The sequence below is a fragment of the Rhipicephalus sanguineus genome, chromosome 8, assembly GCF_013339695.2.
Source record: "Rhipicephalus sanguineus isolate Rsan-2018 chromosome 8, BIME_Rsan_1.4, whole genome shotgun sequence".
Taxonomy (NCBI): Eukaryota; Metazoa; Arthropoda; class Arachnida; order Ixodida; family Ixodidae; genus Rhipicephalus; species Rhipicephalus sanguineus.
In genome coordinates, this window is record NC_051183.1 from 77395742 (window position 1) to 77416049 (window position 20308).

General features: G+C 46.5%; 1 protein-coding gene across 1 annotated transcript; it reads right to left on the reverse strand.

Annotated features, from left to right (window-relative positions):
* Positions 1–1723: 1723 nt before the first annotated feature.
* On the reverse strand, positions 1724–20291 carry LOC119402124 (zinc finger protein 239). The gene is made up of 5 exons (XM_049418509.1): positions 20285–20291; positions 14132–14190; positions 12239–12353; positions 5820–5982; positions 1724–2417 (listed from the first exon to the last, which is right to left on the reverse strand). Exons 2-5 carry the CDS (start codon positions 14150–14152, stop codon positions 1889–1891), a joined length of 828 nt encoding a protein of 275 aa, XP_049274466.1. The 5' UTR covers positions 14153–14190; positions 20285–20291; the 3' UTR covers positions 1724–1888.
* Positions 20292–20308: the final 17 nt, after the last annotated feature.

The following is a 20308-nucleotide window of genomic DNA, read 5'->3' on the forward strand; positions in this document are numbered from 1 at the left end:
AATCACCACATACATGTCACGGATGTCATGGTTTTCATGTTACCACGTGTCAGTTATGTTCGTCATACAGAAATGTCTCGTCATACCAGTTTTCGTATGCATCCCTTCATTTAAACGGCCGCGAGTGCCCCGAGACCATGTCTGTAAATCATGCTGCACATGACATGCGCGTCATGATTTGCATGTTAGGACCTGTCATTATGTTCGTCATGAACTCTTGCCACGCCGGGCCAATTTTGGTATATGAATTAACGGAACGGCCGCAAGAGCCCAAAGGCCATGGAATGTAAATCATGCTGTTCACGACATGCGTGTCATGATTTTCATGATATGACCTGTCATTTATGTTCGTGATAAGGCCATGTTATGACACACCAGTTTTGGTATACATCCGATTAACGGAACAGCCAGGAGCCCAAAGGCCGTGGAATGTAAATCATGCTGTTCGTGACATGCGTGTCATGATTTTCATGATATGACCTGTCATTTATGTTCGTAATAAGGCCATGTTATGACACACCAATTTTGGTATATATCTGATTAACGAAACGGCCAGGAGAGCACAAAGTCGTAGGCGGCTAGATATAGATAGATAGATAGATAGATAGATAGATTATAGATAGATAGATAGATAGATACGCTCAAAGTCGCAGAAGTTCGCTAAGAAATGCTTCGCATTTAATATTGCCATTTCTTTGAAACTCTGCAGCCAAACTAGCACACAGATCTGCAGCTCAACTTCGAATTACCACTTGGGGTGCTTTAAAGTGTCTCAATATTGCAGTCATGGTCATACACTAGGCCCGTGGGGCCAGTGTTAGTGCTGTTATGGTGTCTGGACTATCGGTTGCCAACTGTATAGTCAACGGAAACCTCGACGTTAACTTTTGTACCTTGAGATGCAGTTTGAAATAGATAGCTTACCTACTTACACTTTGTTATATGCAATAGTCGGGTAAAAGTTTCTCCTCATCCACGTGTAACTTCTTTTCAGTTCATGGATTACCTCACACAACACTAAAGCCCGCAAGAGCTCAGCTAAAATTTTCTGGCTCGGTGGTTAACTCTGCGATTTCACTCCCCCTACCCTTAGCACAGCCTCGACAGTTTCCACCAAAATCGGTTTTTACTGTTGCTGGTGGTGAAGCCTATTTCCGTATACACAAGTGTTCCTTCGACAAGTCTTTCACAAAGTTTGTCTGAAAATACAGGCCACATTCAGGTTGCTGGACTTGCTGGAGTGCAGGGCAGACACACATGATTCAACATGGTGACATGGTATATTTCTTTCCTATTTTATAAACCATTGTTTCCTCCATGTGTACTCTTTCGTGGTTAATACATTGGGCACTGACTTGAGTGATTATGCAACCAATACTACCTCTGCAGGTGTTTCTTTGGCTCAAGGCATCAATCATGCCGCTGCATTTAACAAGCCATCTGCTTTTGCTTCAGAAATTCAAATTTGGCGGGACGTTTTGCACTAGCACAACCCCGCCACCACTGCCTTTATTATTTTTGAGGTCCCACTTGCAGTCCTTCATGCTCTAAGCCTCTGCTGCTGTTCCTCTAGAGCAGAAACTTCATTCACCAGATGAAGTTTGCATAGTGGTTCTTTAAACTGCTTGCCGAGCCCTTTTGCCAGCTTAGGCACTAGAGAAAGAACGTCCACTCAAATGCTCTCTGAGCATCACTGTCACAGGCATTTGCAGTTCAAAAGAACTCTGGCTCGAAGGCCCTGGTCAAGCGCTCGCCAAATTGCCAGCTTACAGCCTGTGAACACTGGACAGTCTAGTCTGACTCGGCCTTTCACTTTGTGCGCTCGCAACACCGGGCACTGCTTACCACACCCATTCAGTCGCCAAACATTGTGCATCTCCGACCCCTCTTACTCCAACTTCACTGTCTGTGTCACCTTCCCGCCTTCCTCGTCGCTGTCCACCATTTTGAACTCGAAGTGGCGGGCGCGGAGGTGCTTCTTCAGCTTGAAGTTGTTGGCGAGTCCCTTGCCGCAGTGTGGGCAGTAGTGTGGGTACTCGCCCGCGTGCAGCATGCGCTCGTGCTTCCTGACGCTCCCGAGCTCGGTGAAGCGCTGGTTGCACTGGCTGCACTGGTAGGGACGCTCGCCCGTATGCGTTCGCATGTGCGACTTGAGGTGCACCTTCTGGTTGAACGTCTTGCCGCAGTCGGGACAGGCGTGCATTTCAGCATCGTCAGTGTGGAGCTTCTTGTGGCGGTTCAGGTTGGACGAGACGTTGAAGCGCTGGCCGCACTCTTCGCACTCGTAGGGCTTCTCCTTGGTGTGCACGCGCATGTGCGTCTCGACGTCGTCGGCCCGGTAGAATCCCTTCTGGCAGATGTAGCAGGAGAACGGGCGCTCGCCGGTGTGGGTCCGCTCGTGCATTTTGACGTGGGCCCTGAGTGTGGAGAGATGCGAAGGAAAGTCGTCAGCGTACGTGACAGCCTGAGAACACTAAGATTGATAACCATATCCATGGCCTTGACAAATGGAGGTTTGTGAATACTTTGTCAGTTCAAAATGTTGCTCAGCCAGGCTTGACGGTCAGAGTGCCAAAATCAGACAGAGATTACGGAAACGCAAATTCACCAATGCAATAATATAGGAAACTGGATGAGTTCGCAGGAATTCACTAAGAAAAGTATTCAGTGCACCCACAACAAAGACGTATGTCTTTGTTTGTTGTGTGTGTGCTGAATAGAGCTGTGCACGGGCCGTATTCCGAGCCCGAGCCCGGCCCGGCCGCTGACTTTGTCGAAGGCCCGCCGAGCCCGACGGCAAAGGGCTGCGAGCCCGTCCGGCCCGGCTCGACGTACGAAAACACAATCCCGGGCCGGCCCGGCTTTTTGAAGGTTCGCTGCGAAAAAAACATCGTTTTCCGGTAATTTGGCATTTTATTGAGCATATCAAATATGATCAAACGACACACGACGAACAGTCTCTATTACGCAGATTACAAATTACAAGTAGACGGCCTCATTCCAGCAACAATGGAGTTCGCTCGCCAAAGCCGTCACGTGCATGGGGTATGCCCATGCAAGCGTCAGCTCGCACGATGGCGATCTACGTCGGGTCGCTCGTTGCTGTCGCGTGCATTTTCACTCATATGGGATTTGGCCCTAAATCTAACGCGAACAGTCGCGTGGCGCCGTCACCAGCTCAGGTGGTGTCACTTCTCTGTTTGTCGGAGTGCAACAGAGGCAGTGCTTTACCTGCTCCCCTTTTGTTTAAAGTAGCGAATGGAAAGGAAAAGCGGTAAAGGGCGGTCGTGGAAAAGGCGCTGTATGCGTGCTGGAAAACAATTCCCGCTCATTCTCTATATTTCGGGCTTGAGTCAGGCTTTGCGCCGGGCCCGAGCCCGGCCCGATAAAACTCCAGGTAGCCCGAGCCCGACCCGGGCCGAGGAAAATACATCGGCCCGCCAAGCCCGGCCCACGGGCCGGGTCAGGGTTTCGGGCTACCCGGAGCCCGTGCACACCTCTAGTGCTGAATACTTTCCATAACAAATTCAGCACTTGTGTCATGTGTTCCACTAATTGCTATCCAGTTTCTGCACCTATCCAGTAGTACAATTTTTATCAGCCTTTCAATGTGTCTGCAATCTATAGTTACTGATTATTTAATGCGTACCGTAAGCCCATTTCCGTGAGCCCGATTACAATGACAACTCAACTCCGGCAGAATTGGCTGTGAAAGAGTACGACTTCCTACTGACGCAATCTTAGCAAAGTTTCAGTGAACAGATTGTTGCTTAACTTTTTCATTATTTCGTAACGCAATAGCGTTTGCCTAAGACAGTTGGTCGCACATCGTGAGCAGGGTTTCCAGCCAAATGCACAGACAACGACACAGGAAAACGACACACTGCTGGCTGCGTTTGGCTGAAAACCATTCCTCAAGCATTTCGCTCACCCCTAGAGAATAGCCATCATTTTTTAAAAAGAAATCCATTAGTTGCATTATTTGCACTCCATCCAGTGCCAGTGTCAGCACAATTGTGGGTGGCAAACATGCATACGCAAAGGCACATAGGCATTGCAAACCAAGTCAAAACAAAAGTGTACAGATGGGCAAATAGTAAACTTGAGGTTCAGAGCGAAATCGAAGCGAATAGTGATTTCATCGAATAATTTCGCATAGAGTAGTTCGAATCATACGATAAAGGAAAATGAACACTTTTGTCATGACCCAACTAACTTGCACAATATTTTTAAAAATTGGAACCAGGCGTGTGCGAGTGTCACTTTTTTGAAGGTTTGAAGTGAAGTGGAAGCGAATTCGAATAGTGGCAAGATTTTAATAGTAATAGTGCTCAAGTTACAAGCTGTAGACTACGTGGTTTTAAAATTTGCTATTACTTTTTGCACATAACCCCTCATAACACGCTTTCAAACTTAAAAAAAAAAGGTTAATTGAGGTGCAGGCTCACGAATTGAAACAGGACAATTTAGGGCTAAGTAGCACACATACTTCTGTTTCCACCGTCTTCAGTTCAGGCCATATCGACGCAATTTCGACTCGAACGCATAGATCAGAGCCAACATTATCTTTATTAGAGACTAGATTTGTCACAACATGACACAGTTATCTCAAGCATTTGCGCATACCACACGTTATACTAAAAAATTTGATGTCGCGTTTGAATCCGTGAGTACTGTACGTTTTAGCACTGAAGTGTTGCTTCACAGCAGTGCGGATTTCAACTGGATAGGTGGGAATCCGCACTGATTTCATCGTTACTGCGGGAACTGAGCCGATAACATTTACTGAAAGTTGTGCGACACCAAAGCCTTCATTGGCAAAAGTGGGGTTCTACAACCTCTTTTGACAGTATGCTTTGTTTGTTTGCCTGAAAAGCCAAGGTACTGGAGCGTGCACATATATTCTTCACAGTGTGTGCTACTGTAATACGCAGCAACAAGAGGCACCAAATGTGCGCACAATGCGTTCAGTCTCCAAGCACTGCCTCTGAAAGTAGCACAAACTTCCCAACAATGTGGCCAGCGCATGGCCGAAGCAAACTACGCGTTTCAACACTACGTCCTTCGAGCGTCTGCTCCTACGAGAGCTGCTGGCGCGCGACTGCAGTGCTCGGCACATTGTGATGCTATGTGCTCCGAGATTTCCCCTAAGTGTGAAAAAGCCTGTACGTTTATTCGTTCCATTTCAAATACTTTGAAATTTTGAATAGTTTAAATTCTTGTCGAAGCAAATTCGAATACTGTGCTATTTGAATATTCGAAACGCTCGAATACAGTGGAGTCTCGTTGATATGATTCTGCATAATACGTTTTTTTGGCCTAATAAGTTTTTCTTTTTAGTCCCGGCCAATGTCCCATGGAAATAATACATTTCCATGCATTTAATACAATCACATTTTTGCCCGAGATTGGATAATACGACCGTGAAAAGTGCCCGTTGACCGATATATCTACAAATCCTACGTCTTTTCATTGGTATACTAGCTCAAACTGCGTTCCAATAAGCCATCAGCATGCTGCCGAGGCCGCAGCAGCTTTTTTACTTTTCAGAAGATTGTACTCCTAGACGTTGAAAAGAAAGTGCAGCGCAAGCTGATCAGCTACTTCAATGTTGCTCAATAAGAGCAACCTGCTGACGGAGCATGCATATTTTCCTCCTTTTTTAAACCTCTTTGGTTGTTAAGATTTTTGCATAATACGTTTTATTTTCCGGTTCACGTGAAAAACGTATCAACGAGATTACAATATTCGCCCATCCCTACAAACATGTGATTGCTGTGAAGGCTGCAAACGAAATCGCCGAATGAGGAAGGACATACTTTCTGTCGCTGCTGTAGGTGCAGTAGGAGCACGTGTGTTTGCCCTGAGGCCTCTTCCGATGCGTTGTCTGCCAGTGCCGGTGCAGGTGCTTGGCCGCCGAGAACGCGTCGCCGCATGCCTCGCAGCAGAACACGACGCACTGGGTGGTTACAGCATTCTTGCCTGCGGCAAACAACATCAGCAATACCTTTACGGGTGCCACTTATTTTTCATGACCCGCACTTTATCGCCAGAGTAATGAAGCAGCATACTACGGCCAAATCTAGCGATCTTCCAATGTCAATGCATCTAAACCAAACATGCAAGGCACTTCTGTAATTTATGCAATACAACAGGCTTGAGAAATGCACATATTAACCCTTTGCAGTCCGAAATCTTTACCAACTTTCCATCCGTTACAGTCCGAAAGTAAAAACAAACTCAAGTAAACTTGGTTTACCTATTTTTTTTTAAACATGGGGCACAATGCAGTGAGAAAACGCGTTGGTGAATCAACCACAAAAGAGCTTGTCCAGCACTGCTCGACAACGAACCGCTGCGGCCATGTTGGGTTGCTGCACCCTCCTCTTCCCATTTGTGGTCCGTAAATGATAAAAAAAATAATTGATTACCTTAAACCATTACAACATTTATCGGCTACAATGTGTAGGAAATATATGCATGTAAACAAGCACGCTGGGTATGAATAGTAGACAATGAAAGCAAACGGCAGCGTTGAGTACAACGATCATGAGTTAGTGTTCGGTGCTACGCACTGCTGTCGCTAGAATTTATGTTATGTGTGGGTGGTGACATGACGGGTATCAAGTAGGAGAGTGTGAAGTGAATTTCAGAATGGAATCGAATAGCGATGACAATGAATCGAATACGAATTGAATACTATTCGAATAGTTTTTAAATGGTAAGGCAACCATTTTCAATGCAGCTCTAGAATGGCAATGTAACCATTTTCGAAACAGTTCAAGAATTTCACAACATTTTATTTGAAACAAATATTCACTAGCTTTAACAAAGGAACATTGCTGTTACTTTTAACTGACAAAAACAAAAAGAAAACAATTTTGTAAACTGAGGCAAGCTTGTATACAGCAGCAACTACAGCCTTAGAAATATTTTGTAACTGCAGGTTGAAATACAGCCGTGACTACAGAATTCAAGAGGACGAAGAGAGCATGTGCCGGTTCCTGATGATGACAATTTCTGTTCACCCGCCACGAACCAATGCTCGGCCTAAACAGCTCCGCCGCTCAAACAGTCTCGTAGTCCTCTCCGGGCCTTTCGGTTTCCCCGGCGTTGGTCGTGATGTAAGCACCCGCATCTAGTCATGCATCAGCAGCAGCAAGAACCTTAATGTCTGCAGCAGATATACGTGCGTTCTCTGCTCTTACTCCTTGCACGGCGAGGAGCCCACTGCAAGGAGAGAGAAGAAGCCCGAACGAAGAGTAGCAGAGGAAAAAGCGAAACGAGCAAGGGCCGTGTTACGATCATCAAACGAGTGCAATTCCGCTAGTAAGGCACCATTTCGAAAAATTCTCACGGCTGTGTGTTCACTGTAGACTCGTGCACAACTGCAACTACACATCTAAATTTCTAGATGGGGGGATTTTAGGGGCCCTTTGAAAGGGATACAAAGAAAAATAGATTTTTTTAATGTTCGTAACTCACTCTTTCCCAGTTAAAAATCACCAAGCTTACCACAAGCAGCAGCTTGGTAAGCAAGAAAATCGCACAAAAAGAAAGTGCGGGTGGCGACACCACCTTGGGATTCCTGCACTAAGTGCTGTGACGTCATACATTTTGATGGCTTCTACTAGACCCTACGCAGCTTCTGATCAGTAAAAATGAAGTACATTGTACTCTGAGGGAGCCATGGACTTCACAATTTAATTCGTGCCAAAATTTTGGCACACAAGTTAATAACGAAACTTCGACCTTGATTTTCTGCTCTATGAAGAAGCCTATGATGGTGAAATTAACTACATTAGAGTCCTCACCTACATTAAAGTCAATCTAACCCAATTCATTGTTTCACTTTAGTGTCCCTATAAGCCCCTAAACCACCCACAGGTCAAAATTGGGTTGTGATGTTGCAGCTGTGCATGAGTCTACAACGAACATGTAGCTGTGAAAATTCTTCAAAACGGTGCCATAATAGCGGAGTTACATGTTTGATGATACAAAAAAGGCTCTCGTTCATTTCGCTCTTTCCTTCGCTATGCTCCGTTCATTGGCTTGTCTCTCCTCCTGAATGAGTGTTCCTCCTCACCATGTGAGGAGGAAGAGCAGCGAGCGCACGTACATGCAAGCAGACAAAGAGGTACTGTGGATGACACATTCCCTCTGTGGAAGCAGACTGGAATGTTGACGTCACGGCGAACGCTGAGGGCTCAGGACTGCCGAAAGGCACGGAGAGGAGAAGGGACTGTTTCTTGGAATTCGTGGGTGCCCGCTAGAGCACTGCACGGGCCCGGGCCGACCTAAAAGCCCGGGCCGGGCCATCCGAAGCGTTTTCCGGCGGGCACGGGCCATGCTTGAAAGTGCGGGCCGGGCCCGGGCTTGAGGATGCAGGCCGGGCCGGACTCGGGCCGGCCTGCAGTGTGTTAGTTGTACACTTCTTTTAAATAAATTTTGCTGCTATGTTTTATTTTCACTATACTGTTATTGCAATGACTTGCCATGTGCCATATAGGCAACATTCATTTGGTATTATGTGCCCAAACTACGATATGATTACGAGGCACGCTGTAGTGGGGACCGGATTAATTTTGACCACCTGGATTTCTTTAACGTGCACCTAAAGATAAGTATGCGGGTGTTCTTGCATTTCACCTCCATCAAAATGCGGCCGCCGTGGCCGCGACAATCACACCCGCATCCTCGGACTTAACAGCGAAACAGCTTAACCGTTGAGCTACCACCGCCGCCAAAGCAACATTTCGATGCATGTACACTCCGGATTTTCCGTCCGATTGCCTACTACGAAGCGCAAGACATCATTAATAATCATCATCAACAAGTAACATCCTCTAGCGGGCCTGGGCCGAGGCTGGTCATGAACAAGCGTGCCCTGGATAAGTTTAGTAATAAACGACCGGGCTTGGAACTACGGGCCTGGGCTGGGCTCGGTTCGGTGGTGTACGTCCAGTGAGCACTGCACGGGCCGATTTTTCCGGCCCGGGCCCGGCCCGGCCCGAAAACGCCATGCTCCGGCCCGCCCGAGCCCGGCCCGGTGTTCTTAAATGTGGCCCGTACCCGGCCCGGGCCCGAAAGGTTTGGGCCCGCCCGGCCCGGCCCGACCCGACCCGTTTCAGCTAGTTATGCCTTGAGCATAATGGCATGTGAATTCCCAGCTGGAAATCGGGTTTCCAGCCTGGTTTTCAGCTGGAAACGGCTCTTCAGGCTGGAAATTTTCCATTCCCAGCTGGAAATTGTATTTCCAGCTGGTAATGAAAACCATTCCAGGCTGGAAATCGTATTTCCAGCATGGATATGGAATAATTCCAGACTGGAAAGCTATTTCCAGCTTGAAGTTTCCAGTTCCAGTTGGGAAGTTATATTTCCAGCTGGAAATTTTTCCAGCTTCAGTTGGAAAATAATTTGCTCAGCATGAAATTTTCCTGTTTGAGCGAGGAAGTGGTATAGTTGACAAAGGAATTCCAGCTGCCCAAAGATTGATCTGCATACAAGCGATAGCAGATTAAGTGTATAATGCATACCGTGCATTTAGACAGGACTTAAAACAGTGGTTCTCAAATGGGGGTCCGCGAGGTCATTTTTCGAGGTCTGCAAAAGCCAAGCTTGCAAAAAAAAAGAAAAAAAAGTTCTTTGAATCCCACAACTTGCTCTCTCCCGACGCCGCGGCCATGAAAAACGCCGCACGCGCCGCCGCACTGGCGCGATGTTTTTTGGCATCTCAGTAGCTCTATTCTCGTATCATTTCTTGGTGACTTATGACGTTAATGCTAAATAATAACCTACTCTGTAATATAAATGCAGCGTACAAAAGTTGCATTTCTTTTTTAAGGTTAACACCATTAAAGACAGAGGTCCAATAGACCGCATGAATCATTATGTCGCCGCAGTCAACCACAGTTTCGTACAGCACATGGCGGCTAGTCGTGATATTGGTGATATCTGTACGTGTGTGTGCTCGGTGTTCGTTATTCTTGGTTTCCTTGATGAATATCTGTGCGACAGTTACATGGAATAGTTATTTTTGGTCAGGTTTATCTCTGGAAAGTGTTACGAGTGATGACCAGCATGTTCGAGTGGTTTTTATTTCTGTACTGTGTGCGATGTCTTGGATACACCAGCGCCGATCAAAGGACAGCGATTTTCTCAGCTCTGAGTGTTCCATTTGGAGGTAAGTTGCACTTATATTTTCAAGTATAAGTGAACGTTTGTCCCGAATGTTTGTGGGCTTCGTTATCACGGTGTCGCGTTACCTGGCTGTGTGTAATGTTTATATTCGCGAAGTACGCTACAGGCCGGTTTGTGTAAGCAGCCTTTGTCTCCAATAGCCCTGTGCCGTGCAATGCTTGCGCCTACTGTTGCGCATGCGTCTATGCAGCAAACGTGAGTAATTACATATGTTCGAGTGAACTCATTAGACGCCCATTCAGAGTAGTTTAAGGTCGATATAAATAATCGTTACATGGCACCGCAGTGCTCATCAGATCTTGCTCCCCTTTGCTTTGCACTGCATTGACTTTGTATTGTGGTACTTCTTTTGAAAGCTGTATTGATGCTGTTCATGTGATTTGGTAAAACTATACTTTTGGTAGAATTGCGTTTATGGATCATTATGGATTTGATGTTCGCTCACTATGTATAAATATTTTTTTCAGGTGGTGTACGAGGATATGAGCAAACTCATTCTTCATCTCGAGATTTGTTCCAACACTTGCTACAAGCGTTCAGATAAATGCTGTTAAAATAAATGCTGTTAATTTCACCACCATGTTCTTTGACTGTGTGCAGTTCACTGGACGAACAGGTCCTGTAGAATAACTATGCTAAAGCGCATGCGATAGCCGCGAGGTCAAATCTGGAAATTCTTCCATTTCCAGCTGGTAATGAAGGATTCCAACTGGAAATTTTGCCATTTCCTGCTGGAAATATTTGCTGGAAATATTTCCATTCCCAGCTGGGTTATGGAACCTGGAAATTTTTCCAGGCTGGAAATTTTTCCATTTCCAGCTGGGAAAATTTCCAGCCTGGAAAGATTTCCAGGTTTCATAACCCAGCTGGGAATGGGAATCATTTTCACCTGGGGAGGCACTGTCTAACCTTCGGTTATTGTGAAGATACCTGCCACACACAAGATATTTTCTAGAGATTGTTTTGGGCATTCTTTCAGTGTCACGACTTTCAGTGGTACTGTGTATACTTTCGGTTAATTACGCCCGTAACACTCTTGCTAAATAATTGCAGGGCAATATAAATATAATTGGAGTCATAGCTGGCTGTTTCATGTACGCACGCAGTGCTAACTACGCAATCTTATTTTTGCATTTCAAAGAACGACTACAAAATATACCTTCATAAACTAAAAAAAAACATGGCAGACATTTTTAGTTTAAGTTTTACATCAATTGCATACGAGCTAGGGCTGTTGAGTAAAAGTAGCAAGTCTGCAAACTTCAGCTATTGCACAATGCAATGAAAAAAAAAAACGTGCTCTAGCTGATTTGATAGGAATGCACCGGGCTGGGCAGCGTTACGTAAATTAAAGTTGTCGTGTTTACTCCTCCAGGCAACTGCACCCAACGTACACAACGCTTTCGTGTTCAAAACAAGAACGTTCTTTGTCCCACCCTTCTTCCCCGAGTCACCGCCACCGCAGTGCCATAGATCTGTCAAGCGAGGCACACCCTCTGCGGCCTCTTAGCGATCCCCGTCGACGTGACGTGTCGGGTCCGGAGCGTGATTATACAGATACGTATGAGACCCGGGCCTAATACGGGCCTGGCTCAGGCCCCGAGCCCGACCCGAGCCCGAAGATCACGGGCCCGAGCCCGGCCCGGGCCCGATCCAACGATCCCTTACCCGCCCGGCCCGGCCCGCGGCCGGGCCGGGCCCGGGCTTTCGGGCCGCCCGGCCCGTGCAGTGCTCTAACGTCCAGGCCCGGGCCAGGCCCGCGCTTGGGACCACAGGCTTCATAAAGCGGGCCCGGGTCGGGCCCTGGCCGAAAAATCAGGCCCGTGCAGTGCTCTAGTGCCCACGGCTCATGGCGCTGCAGCAGTTGGCATTGCTGTATCGTGATGGCGTTGTGAACTCGAGGCGTGCGTTTACTTGAAAGGTTGAAAAATTATCGGAGGTGCTTCGGGGCCCTTTAAAGCGAGACCTGCTCTTTTGCTTGTCTGAAATGCCAAAAGTGTGCGCCAAGAACGATCTCTTGCTAAACACCCGCACTCACGTCTCCTGCGCCCCTTCTTCTCCGGCTGTGGGAATGTCTTCACGAGTGCAGTGCAGGGCTCTTGCTCCACTTCCTCGGCATTTTTCCGGCCTTGCGTCCTGTAGATTCTGGTCGTCTGCACACGGCGACAACGAAAATTCAATCAGTCAAAACTTGGCCTTTTTTTGGCCTTGGGTCTGATGAACTCTGGTTGCCTGTACATGGGCAACAATGAAAATTCATCTGTCAAAAGGTGTCGCAACCAAGGTTTGCCAGGTCTAAATGTGAAAAATCCTTCAAAAGTAGCCAGAAAAGTAGCCAACTTTGGCCAAAGAGCAGTAATGTAGCCACAAAGTAGCCCCATAAAGAAGAAACGTTGAATCTGCTTTTATCGTGCTACTGTAAGCTATTATCACAGCTAAAGCTGTTTTAACTAGGTTTAGGAACACACAAAAATTATGGAATGTGTAGAAATAACTAAAGCTATCAGCACTTTGATTAACAGCTTTGCAGAATGTCTCTGGCCTCAGCTGCTTTTATTGCACAAGCAAACAATTGCTAACCCAATTCAACAGCAATGCACCCTTGCTGCACTGCTTTCTGTAAGAGCATGTACAGCAGGACATCTGATTTCGTTAACAATAACTTTTCTGCAGCAAGTTAGAGCGAGAAAATTAAGAAGCTTGCAGGGATAAAATAGAATCAGATCGAACAGGATAGGGTAAAACTAGAGACGATTGGGAGATGCCTTCACCTTGCAGTAGACATAAACTGCTGAGAATTATGATGAACTTTTCTGGCGTTGCAGGAGTCTAGTGTGTTGCTACAGCTCAACTAATTTTTCTCTCTACTGTCCCTTGCGCAGAGCACTGAGCCGCTGAATCACTGTGAGGTGGGAGGGCTTTAAAGGGGGCACTGACACCTTTTTTGGAAGGTGAGTTTACACTGCCATACAAATCTCCTGCACTATACAGAGACAGCTCTGAGCAGGTGCGAAGCTCAGCAAATGCTGATACAATATTTTATTGATATTATAGTCGATTTTCCCATGGCGCACCTATCGACATCGGCACTACTTTGACGTCAGCCCACAGTACTAATTCTGGTGTCTTCGCGCAGCAGTCTGGCTAGTTGTAATGACGTCAGGTGCCAAAAACTTCCAAATGGCCGCTTGCGCGTCACCAACGGAGCCACGAGGTGGAACGGCCATGGATACGTCACGATATCTTGCGTGAGCATGTGATGAGAAGCTCATACTGTGTCGTGACGTCAGGGTACAGTAGGAACCTGAACTAGCTTTTAAAAACATACTGTAATGACTTTTTCAGGGTGCACTCACGCATAGCAGTACATTTTCTAGGCTTTGAGGGCTTGGCCTTTCATTTGACGCAAGAAAATTTTCGTGTCAGTGCCCCTGTAAACAGACCTTTTCCCTTGTCAATGGGAAGACAAGGACATACAACATATCAATATACGGCATCTGTAGTGGGGAAACTTCGGGTAAACTTTGACAACCTTTCTTTATCCTGCACCTAAATCTAAGTACATGGATGCTCACCAACAGCAAAGCATGCGGGACAGGAAATGTTTGAAAAAGGTATATTCACGCTTTGTCTGGGAACATAACCTTGAATAAATGTTCCAGCCTGTAGTAGGTATTGCAACCTATACAGTCACCAGCTGGGTTAGATGCATTATGCACTGACAGAGCAGCGCATTGTTGTGGAACCAATGTCCCGAAAACTTTTTGCTGTTGGGGTGGTACTTGTATTTTGACCCAATCAAGATGCCCGCCACCATGCTCAAGAATCAAATGCATGCTCACGCACTTAGCAGCACAACGCCACAGTAACGAAGTAATGGCGCTACGGTAAGAAAATAAACAAAAAAAAATGCAAGACATAGCCATCATACCTGGCATGCCTTGGAGGTCATACTCTGTGTTTTCTGTAGTTTGTCTGTAGGCTCTGCTTCTGAAAAGGTAGATAGTTTCACTCTACCAACAAATGCATTAGGAAACAAAGCTTTCATATAAAACATGCTACATAAACACACAGTCACACACATGGCCTAAAACAACGTATTGGCCGTCTGCCAGCAGCCACGAAAAGCAGCCGCAATGGGAGAGTTCCCACGTGTTCAAGGAAGGCGGGAAACAGCACCTCTACTGAAACGGCTTCTTTATCTAGCTGCCAGTAGACGGCCATGCAGTTTATGCCAGAGCCACCGAAAGTTCAATCATACGAGTTGCGAAACTCCCTTAGGCTCCACTTGCAAAATCCGGACAAACCACTGGTTGAAATCGCGGAGGTCAGCTGATTGTGGCACCATTTGTAGGTGAAAAAAATAAGCTACTAAATGGCCTTTTCGTGTGTTCGGTGCTAAAGCCCACAAGGGATGCCGCACTGATGAGGCTAGCAAGTGCGGTGCGCTTGAGGTTTACATTTTGTAGATGATACTGCATCCATAGAACTCATCAACCTTTCTTGAAAGTACATCCGATTCTTGCAGCAACTCGCACAATAACAGCGAAGACTTCAGTGACTGTGGTGATATCGTGTAGTTTCAGTCGCTGGCCCCCGCAACGGTTTCCAGACCTCCCACAATTTCGTCCACAGGCATGTCCTGCGTTTCGGAATGGAGTTTCGCAACTGTAAGATTGAAGAACTCTGAGTGAAATCCTTGTGGCAGCTAGCTCTCCTAAAGGTGGAAAAAGCGTTTCTTTTATTTTTTTTCGAGCACCATGCAGAGTGCTACACTGAATGATCAGTATTGCTATTTTCCGTGAAAATTGAGCAGAACGGACCAACTGTAAGTGCAAGACATTCTTCTGAGGTCTTAGGTGAAATATGCGTGTCCTTGTACGATTTTGACTAGACTGGGCAGGGGAAGACTCACACGAGCCAGATCATCTTGCAGTTCCTTGCAGGCTTCTGTTACACCCACTTCAACTTCCCTCTCCTATTTGATGTCACTTAATAACAATATATCTGGGGTTAACGTCCCAAAACCACGATATGATTATGAGGGACGCTGTAGCGGAGGGCCCCTGAAATTTCGACCACCTGCGGTTCTTTAACGTGCACCCAAATCTAAGTACACGGGCCTCAAACACTTCACCTCCATCGAAAATGCAGCCGCCGCTGCCGGGATTCAATCTCGCGACCTTCGTGTCAGCAGTCGAGCACCATAACCACTAGACCACCGTGGCGGGGCTATTTGATGTCACTTCCAGGCAGTGTTGTACACGTTCATCTAAACAGGAACGACAGCTTGTTCCTCGTTCCTTCCCAATTTTGAAACGAGTCCCATACAAGTTCCCCTAATGTGAAAGGAATGCGTTCCAGTACATTTCGAAAATTGGAACGTGTCGTTACATATGACTTTTTAATCAAAATATAGTGCGGATAACCCTGAGGTGAAATAAAGTTAACAACATGTAGCTCACATCGAAGTACACATCAGTACGAATTGACATCGCCGGAAGCAGGTTATATGTACATAAAAAGAATATAATGAAACGCTCCTAGACGAATTTCTTTAGGGACCACCGGCCGTACTACACACAGTCTAACTGCAACTTCCGTGCTCGTCTATTAAAAGTGCAACACATGTCGCACTTTCCACGTATACACCAGAGCACGCCTGTCTCGCACCCAGGCTTCTGGCGAGCCGAGCGGATGCTCTCGCACCCAGACGCCGGGCTGACCGGGGCTGCCAAGGCGCGCGCGGGCTGCACCAAGTAACAGGGCAAGCTGCAGTTCTGAGGCTTTAAAGTGCGAAAAAGTACCCGTTCACGCCGCTTCAGCGTATAAGAGCTCGTCTGGGCCACTACTGCGTCGTCTTTGGAGGCCAAAACAAGCCGCGCAACAAGAGGATATTAGCGTGTCTGCGACGATTACGACGCGCCACGGAAATAGTGCCGGTGCGGTGTTTTCAGCTTCGCCGCGAGTGGATAACCGTGATTCAAGCAAAAAAAATTAGGAGCCGAGTGAAAATGCGCGAGTAAGTACACTACAGCGTGTATTCTGCAGTGTGATGCCCACCTATTTTATTTTGCGAACCTAATTTGCGTGACACGCAGCTGGGTTGAAGGCAGGCGCGAGCTTTGTGTGAGCGTGAATTTCATACCTTTAACCCTTTCCTTTGACGAAAATCTAGTGCAAGGTAGTGCTTTCGAGCACAAGCATCAGCATGCTTTGCCACTTTCAAACGTAGTATTAAGCTTTAGTGCTTTTGACGGCATTCACCGCCTTCGAGATTTTGTCTTCAAAAGGTAATAAATGGCACGGTGCTCCTCAACAGCTGGCCAGAATTTCGTGCTTTCATTTCAGTGTTTGATGTCCCCAAATTTGGACACGAGGCATTCAGCTGCACATAATACATATATTGGCACGTAAGTAAACAGTACTCGCGCCAGTGTCCTTTACGTGCAGGCGTAGCTAACCGGCTTAACTAAGAGTAGCACAGTTTCGCTTGTAGGCACCATCGTTACAAGAATAAAATAGTGCAGCTAGCTTCCAATAGGGATCGCTGAACGATACTTCAGGTTATACTCTCTGATAGCACGCTTTTGTGAGCAAGACGCATTATTGTAAGAGCGCCCGTGAAACAAAAATTACGTTCCCGCGAAACTATAATTATTACGCGATGGCATGCTGAAATGATGAGCTTTCACAAAACTTTGTGCACAACTTGTAATATGGGGCAGAAAACATCGTTTCACTCTTTCGCGAGCTGCACTGCAATTACGATTCACGCGTACTACAGCGAAAACGTTTTTTTTACAAATGTAACAGCGTACGTATCTGACGAGGTTGCTTCCGCAGCCCACTTGCATGAGGAACATGTTCCTAATGTTCCAATAAAATCAGTGAAAATGTCCAGCTAGAAAAGGACCGCGAAACATGCTCTCCAAAGGGCTGAGTTTCGGAAGTTTCACGGTTTGCTCTGTGTAGCGTCTGCTGGCGTGGCAGCCCGCGCATGTTGTTTCGTCGCGTGTGCAATAGATGGCGCGACGCGCGATGCAAATATGGCGATGCGCATGGAATTCGCTGTGTTCTGGTCTATAGGTCTACAAGTGCACAGTTAGAATACTGCGCTTGAGATATTAAATAGAAATTGCCACAGATGCCCAAACATAAATTATTGCGCGGGAAACGTCATCAAAAGGGACAATATACAGGCGTTTAATGAGTTCTGATTCAATATTGCAGTGCGAGTAGAAAATAATGTCCACGATACATATTGCAACTTAGTAAAGTCCCTTGTTCGCACTCAGCAACAGTTGCATTTCGATGTTGGTATCCGTCAGACGGATACCAACATCTCGTCAGCACTTCGTCGATAATTTTGAGGAGCCATTCCATGGAAATTGCTTGAGGGTACTACCGTGTTGTACACAAATCAGAAAGTCAACCGAGGTCGTAGGGGCGAGGGCAGGGTCAGCGGGCACAACAAGAATATAGCACTGTATGTACGCGTATTGTTTATTGCAAGACAGAGACGCTACCAGTATGACGGCTGTCGAACCTCTAATAATATTGTAGACCGATAGCCGCGAGAATAACTCGAATGTTTGAAGGAATACCTTCAACAAGGATTAAACTGCGTGAAGAAGACCGAACGAAAACAGGAACACATACGCACGCACAAGCGCAGAACTTCCCACTAACTTTATTTACGGAAAGCATGTCAGTTATGTGTTTCTTCAAAATAACAAAAGATAAGAGCAAGGAACAATAGCGCAGTGACAATGTTAAGAAAAATAACAAGAACACGTGCTCATCACGTACGCGGGAGTGACCTGATGTGTCCATCTAAGGATCCATTTCATCTCTTTATAGTTATATGGAAGGAGAGCTGACACAGCTGTCGCGGCTTTTTGCGATGTAAAACACCTTGATGACTCCTCTTTCAGCTCTATACTCTAGATCAGGCAAACAGCTTTTACTATCGCATTTCTTGCAATGCACCTAGGCCAGAATTGCTGTCCGTGCCGGTGTGCAAAGATCGGTTGTGCTCCTGTGCACGCTCATTGAAACATTGGCCTGTTTGGTCTATGTAAGACACCGACTGCACGAAAAGGGCATCGCGTATGTATATGACGTCAGAACCACAACTGGTGAACTTCGTCTGATGGTGCTTCTTGCACGACATCTCTTGTTTTGTTCTTGTCAGAAGTGGGCACACTTTTTTAGTTTGTAAGGCGCCAAGAAGACGATGCTAATCCCATACCGTTGCGTGTCCTTCTTAACGTTGTCGGACGCAGTTGCTCCCGTACGTGGTCGATCTCGGTGTCGCGCGTTTCCCTGCGCCCCAGCGAGGGCCTTCAAGTGAAAACCAGGGTGCTTCATAGTCACGGGACAGGCGAGCGGTATATCTTTGTGCCTCACGCGGTCGCCCATCCGCCCTGTTCTGCACGATGCGCTGCATGCGTGTGCCTGTTGAATACGTGGAACAATTACAGAAGTAACGCCGTTCCCCTCGTAAGGTAACGAGTTACCGTTACAGTTCCACCGATCCTAAATGGAACGGTGGCGTTCCTCCGTTCCTCTCAAAAGGAACTAGTTCCTGGAACACCATTCCGTACCACGCTGCTTCCAGGTACACTAAACCACTCTTATACCTGTGTCAGACAGATAGATAGACTATGAACTTTATTGTCATCCTGAGGGCGACTCGGAAAGGCCCTTTACGGGGGAGGAGCCACCGTGGGCAACTCCCACGTCGGGACGGGCAGGCACGCCTGACCGCCACGTCGCGGGCCCTCTGGACGGCCCGTTGTGTCACGCAGGCACTTTTGAATGGCCATCCACTCAAATGAAACACCACAACTCTATCGACTGATGGAGTTGTAGCACTGCTACACGGAAGTTCTGAACGGCTGTTGAGTGGTTCAGGCGTCTCTCGCAAAAATTGTGTGGCGCTGAGAATCTTTACTTTCGTATTCATGCCAACGAAAGTTAAATAATACAAATCTGCTTAAAAACACAAAATATCTCTGTTGTTCTTGTTTAAACATTTTAATAAATTGTTTATTTGTAGTAACGAATACATATTTAGTGTTTAAGTTGTTGAGCAGTGAAACTGTGGCGAGCGATACACAGCAAGACAGCATGATGAAGACAAGCACGTTGCTGTTGTCAAGAATATGTGCAGTTCGCACATTTCAAGTGGCAAAAATAATTTATTATATAATTCTTAATGCTAACATATACTGCTATGAAGCGTACTGGTTAGATTCCTTGTTTCTAATCGTTCTTACAAGCACACTGTGAACTAGAGGGCACGTACGCACTGTTTCCCTCTTCTGTCCCTCAATGGCCATCAAAGTTTCGATGGAGTTGTGGGGTGCTCCGTTGACTCGATATCGTTCGAAACCACCCATGTGGCAGTTCGTGCTTGGCCACTGAGTCAATAGACTATCGGTTGGAAGGCCTTCCAAATGCCCGTGTGACATGGGTGCTATAAAGATTAACAAAAAGGCGAGCGAGTTGGTTTGGGTTCATAATGATGTAAAAGGGCAGCGCTAGAACGAATACAAGGACGATATGAAGACAGGACATGCGCTGTCCTGTCCTTCATCTTGTCTTTAGTATTCTTTATAGCGCTGCCCTTTTACATCATTATGCACTCATATAAACTTCTGGCCCTCATGTCGACCAATGGTACCCATGGTACCCAATAGTATTAACCGCTTTTGGTTGACTGACTACTGGCCTGCACTTTCAATTAGAATGCCTGAATTACTTCATAAGAGAGTCAAAAGTTCAAGGGAAGATGGAAGCTTGAAGAGATGAAAAAATTGGTGAACATGCGGTGTCGCTGGAGCCAACGTTTCGATAAGCAGCCTTGATGCACCCTTGATGAAGACAAGTCTACTTGTCGAAACATTGGCCCCAGCAACACTCCGTATTCACGAATTACTTCATATCATTTATGTTATTTTACACTTATCTAAGTACATTACCTGCATACTAGTACCCCAATCTGATGTGGTAGCATGCATGCAGCCATTAAGAGCATTTCGACACTCCCAATGCTTTGACAAAAAAGAAAACTCACTAGGACTTTGTGGGTGACTGCTGC

Bases quoted from the DNA above. Each gene is read 5' to 3' on its own strand.
- LOC119402124 (XM_049418509.1), bottom strand. From the start codon at position 14,152: ATGACCTCCAAGGCATGCCAG. The intron at 12,354-14,131 runs GTATGATGGCTA...CGCCGTGTGCAG, and splicing joins TGACCTCCAAGGCATGCCAG to ACGACCAGAATCTACAGGAC. The intron at 5,983-12,238 runs GTGAGTGCGGGT...TGTTTGCCGCAG, and splicing joins GAAGAAGGGGCGCAGGAGAC to GCAAGAATGCTGTAACCACC.